The sequence below is a fragment of the Salvelinus sp. IW2-2015 genome, unplaced genomic scaffold (assembly GCF_002910315.2).
Source record: "Salvelinus sp. IW2-2015 unplaced genomic scaffold, ASM291031v2 Un_scaffold7898, whole genome shotgun sequence".
Classification (NCBI taxonomy): domain Eukaryota; kingdom Metazoa; phylum Chordata; class Actinopteri; order Salmoniformes; family Salmonidae; genus Salvelinus; species Salvelinus sp. IW2-2015.
In genome coordinates, this window is record NW_019949158.1 from 17,534 (window position 1) to 23,182 (window position 5,649).

General features: G+C 38.8%; 1 protein-coding gene across 1 annotated transcript in view; it reads left to right on the top strand.

Annotated features, from left to right (window-relative positions):
* Positions 1-5,641, top strand: part of zgc:113276 (uncharacterized) — a 13,760-nt gene extending 8,119 nt beyond the window's left edge. The window contains exons 7-9 of the mRNA XM_070442326.1: positions 1,673-1,762; positions 4,782-4,871; positions 5,329-5,641. Of these exons, the coding sequence (XP_070298427.1) occupies positions 1,673-1,762; positions 4,782-4,871; positions 5,329-5,505 (357 nt within the window). The 3' untranslated portion in view covers positions 5,506-5,641. The remainder of the gene's footprint in view (positions 1-1,672; positions 1,763-4,781; positions 4,872-5,328) is intronic.
* The last annotated feature ends 8 nt before the right edge of the window (positions 5,642-5,649 follow it).

Below are 5,649 nucleotides of genomic sequence, written 5' to 3' on the forward strand. Positions count from 1 at the left end.
AGACAGGCATGTCATGTCACCTCTACACCAGGAGAGGCCATTATAGCACAGTGTCATGTTATGTCACCTCTAAACCAGGAGAGGGCATTATAGTACAGTGTCATGTCATGTCACCTCTACACCAGAGAGGGCATTATAGTACAGTGTCATGTCATGTCACCTCTACACCAATAGAGGGCATTATTGTACAGTATCATGTGGAGACATATGGTCCATCTATTACAGATGTGTGACTTCCATAGCTTTCAATACCAGAGATTTCCCATCTCAACCCACCTGATGAGAGAGAAGAAGAACTCTCTTCCTGTTCCTGGTTCTGGCTTCTTGGTTCCTGTTGCCGTGCTGACCGTGAGGCGGGGTGGTGGTGGTGCATGAGCTGCACGGTGTGCTGCAGGCGTTCCTCAGGGTAGCTCTCCGCTATGGACGACACCCAGAATGGAATTTTGGCCATCTGGGCACGGGTCGGCCCGGTCGCCATGACTACCCGCCTTGCCTCGAGGACGTCCCCGTTCTGAAGGAACACACTGAATGATGTCACAATTCCTTTCTGACACGACAGGGGTCAGTCTGTCCACTGTGCCCTTTGTCAGGACACTGTCCAGGCCATATTTGTCCACCTGGATAGAGTCATGTCGTTGGATAGTTATTTTTGTTCAGGATGATTTGAGTTGATGGCTAATAGATTACATGACACACACATATTACATTATATATCACAAGTTCATAGATTTTAATGAACAACTACAGTGGCAAGAAAAAGTATGTGAACCCTTTGGAATTACCTGGATTTCTGCATAAATTGGTCATCAAATTTGATCTGATCTTCATCTAAGTCACAACAATAGACAAACATAGTGTGCTTAAACTAATAACACACACATTATTGTATTTTTCTTGTCTTTATTGAATACATAATTTAAATATTCACAGTGTAGGTTGGAAAAGGTATGTGAACCCCTAGGCTAATGACTTCTCCGAAAGATAATTGGAGTCAGGAGTCAGCTAACCTGGAGTCCAATCAATGAGACGAGATTGGAGATGTTGGTTAGAGCTGCCTTGCCCTATATGAAACACTCACAAAATTTGAGTTTGCTATTCACAAGAGGGCATTGCCTGATGTGAAACCATGCCTCAAACAAACGAGATCTCAGAAGACCTAAGATTAAGAATTGTTGACTTGCATAAAGATGGAAAGGGTTACAAAAGTATCTCTAAAATTCTTGATGTTCATCAGTCCACGGTAAAGACAAACTGTCTATAAATGGAGAAAGTTCAGCACTGTTGCTACTCTCCCCAGGAGTGGCCGTCCTGCAAAGATGACTGCAAGAGCACAGAGCAGAATGCTCAATGAGGTTAAGAAGAATCCTAGAGTGTCAGCTAAAGACTTACAGAAATGTCTGGAACATGCAACATCTCTGTTGACGAGTCTTCGATACGTAAAACACTAAACAAGAATGGTGTTCATGGGAGGACACCACGGAAGAAGCCACTGCTGTCTAAAAAAAACATTGCAGCACATCTGAAGTCGCAAAAGTGCACCTGGATGTTGCACAGCACTCTGGCTAAATATTCTGTGGAGAGATGAAACTACAGTTGAGTTTGTTTGGAAGGAACACACAACACTATGTGTGAGAGAAAAGCACAACACACCAACATCAAAACCTCATCCCAGGGGGACAGGATATGGCTGGCTACAGGATGTAAACTGGACGTCAACCAAGACCCTATGCTCTCTTCTGTCATCAAGGAATTCCCTATTCAGGTGTGCTGCTATCATATCATATCTCAACCTCTGCAAGAATCTTTCATGTGTCTTTAATAAAATCAGTGTCCACAAAATGACTATACTACTATACTATACTACAGTGGTGTAACGTACTTAAGTAAAAATACTTTTTAGTTTTTTGGTGTATCTGTACTTTACTTTACTATTTATATTTTTTTACTACTTTTACTTTTACTTCACTACATTCCTATAGAAAATATTCTACTTTTTTTTAGCAGGACAGGAAAATAGTAAAATTCACGCACTTATCAACCGAACATCCCTGTTCATCCTTACTGCCTCTTATCTGGAGGACTCACTAAACAGAGAACATCCCTGGTCATCCCTACTGCCTCTGACCTGGAGGACTCACTAAACAGAGAACATCCCTGGTCCTCCCTACTGCCTCTGATCTGGAGGACTCTCTAAACAGAGAACATCCCTGGTCATCCCTACTGCCTCTGATCTGGTGGACTCTCTAAACAGAGAACAACTATACTATGCCACTATGGGCTACTACTATACTATATGCTACTACTATACTATGCTACAATACTACTACACTATAGGCTACTACTATACTTTACCACTATACAATAGGCTGCTACTATACTATACTCCTATAGGATACTGCTATACTATACTTTAGGCTAGTAGAGCCTAGTAGAGCCTATAAGCTACCACACTGATATAGGCTACTGCTATACTGTAGGCTAATAGCATACTATGCAACTATACTACTATAGCATACCACTATACCATACTATACCACACTATACTATACTMCTGTGGGGTACTGCTATACTATACCATACTACACCATACTATACTACTATAGGTGACCACAATACTATAATATAGACTGCTGCCATACTATGCTACTATACTATAGACTGCTACTATACTACCATGCTATACTATAGGATACTACTATACTACGATGCTATGCCATATTAATATAGGCGGTTGCTATACTATGTCATACTATACTACTATACTATACTATTATACTATAGGCCGCTACCATACCATACTACACTATGCTACTATACTATTATACTATAGGCTACTACTATACTATACTACTATGCCATAGGATATTACTATGCTACTATACGATAGGCTACTACTATACTATACTACTATGCTATAGGCTATTACTATGCTACTATACGATAGGCTACTACTATACTATACTACTATAGGATACTACTATACTACTATAGGATACTACTAAACTATAATACTATAGACCACTACTGTACTATACTACCATACAATAGGTTACTACTGTACTACTATATTATACTATTATTCTATAGGCTACTAATATTCTACAATACTGTAGGCTACTACTATACTATACTACTATACTATAGGCTGCTGCCACACTATACTACTATACTAAACTATTCTACTATATGCTACTATGATACTATGCAACTATACTAATATAGGCTACTACTATACAACTGTACTATACTACTTAGGCTGCAACTATTATACCATAGGCTACTACTATACTATGCTACTATACTATACGCATATGGGCCACCACTATGCTATACCGGACTTTACTATACTACTATACTATACTACCATACTATGGGCTACAACTATACTATTCTATGATTCTATAGGCTACTACTATACTATACCACTGTACTATGCTACTATACTATGTGCTGCTACTATATTACTATAGGCACTACAATACTATATGCTGCTACCATACCACACCGCTATACTACTATAGTATTGGCTACTACTATACTACTACACTACGCTGCTGCTATACTATAGGCTATACTACAGGCTGCTACAATACTACACTACGGTACTACTATGCTACGGGCTACTACTAGCCTAGACTGAAGTACTACTATATGCCAATGCCATACTATACTACTATACTATACGGCACCACAATACTGCTATGCTATAGGCTACTAATATACTATACTACTATATAATGGGTTACTACTATACTATAGGCTACTACTATACTATACTACTATACTATAGGCAACTACTATACCACTGTAGGCCACTACTATACTATATACTACTACTCTACCATACTATTGTGCTATACTACTACTATACTATACTATAGGCTACTGCTATGCTACTATACTCTACTATGGTACTATGGGCTGCCACTATACTATAGGCTACTACTACACTACAATGCTACCATACTGTAGGCTACTACAATACTACACTACTATAGGCTACTGCTATACAATAGGCTACTACTATACTATACTACAATACTGCTATACTATATGCTACTACTATACTATACTGCTATACTATAAGCTATTACTATGCTACTATACGATAGGCCGCTACTATACTATGCTACTATGCTATAGGCTATTACTATGCTACTATAATGATATGCTACTACTATACTATACTACTATGCTATATGCTATTACTATGCTACTATACGATATGCTACTACTATACTTTACTACTATAGGCTACTACTATACTACTATACTACACTGCTATGCTACTATACTATATGCTGCTACTATACTGCTATACTATATGCTGCTACTATACCATACCACTACATGCTACTACTATACTATACTACTATTGGCTGCTACTATGCTACTTTACTATTCCACTATACTACTACTAGGCAACTACTATACTATACTACTGTAGGCTGCTAATTTAATATATTTCTATAGGATACTACTATACTATAGATTACCACCATACTACTATACTATACTGCTATACTATTAATAGGCTACTACTATGCTGAACTGCTATATGCTGCTAATTTAATATTCTACTATAGGCTACTACTATACGGCTATACTATAGGCTACTACTATACTACTATACTATATGCTACTACTATACTATAATACTGTATGCTACTACTATACTACTATGGACTACTACTATGCTACTATACTATACTATGGACTACTACTATACTACAGTTACCTGCATTTGATCCAAGTCTAATTACAATGTATCTCAACTTTAGGTCSTGGATGGCTGGCCTTGTATATCTGAGAGCTTGCAGTGGGCTCCAGGCTGTCCTCTGTACCTGATGGGACAGTACGCAGCACTTCAGGTATATTGGCATTTTTCTGSTAATCACACAATGAAGACCTTTTGTATAAAAATATTAGAATGGAATGTCAGAGAGAGAATATTTCATTCATATAGCTGGGAATTTGTCAAAGCATTGACAGACACATGTAATGATAAAATGACGATATGGATTAAAATAAAAGTAGCTTTTCTGGGTTTTGGAGGGGTGGAAAGATAATCAAATGGAGTGTTGGCAAAAACGCAGCAGAGGAGGGATAGCCTTTTGATATATTTATAAACTTGTATTTTCTTTAGTCTTTCAAGGCCGCAATATAGGCTCTGAAATATAAGCAGCAAATACCTACAAAATATGGCTTGGAAAGTAGACCTATGTGAGAATCTCTTTTGTAAGGTACTTGTCGATAGAGACTCAGTTGGTTATGTAACATTGTACAGTCAGTGTGACTCAGCTGTATTACCTTTGTTGTCACAAACAGGTTGGTCCGCACGCGCTGAATCTGGCAGGAGGACAGGCTGCAAGCGCGCGCATCGCGAAGGACATAATATTCCAGCACAGCCAGAGTGGTTACGGAGGGACAGGGACACAAACCACCGTGGAGAGAGCACACACCGAAGAATACATTCAACAGATGCACGGGCTGATGTGGTTATGATTAAAGACCTTAGCGCAAATAATGTTGTGATGTCAAAGGGAGATTTACGCAGCGATAGATCATGGATTCGGCTGCCTTCCTAGCTGAGAATAAACTACACCTCACCCCTTCCTAGCTCAGAATAAACTATCCCCCCTTCCTAAT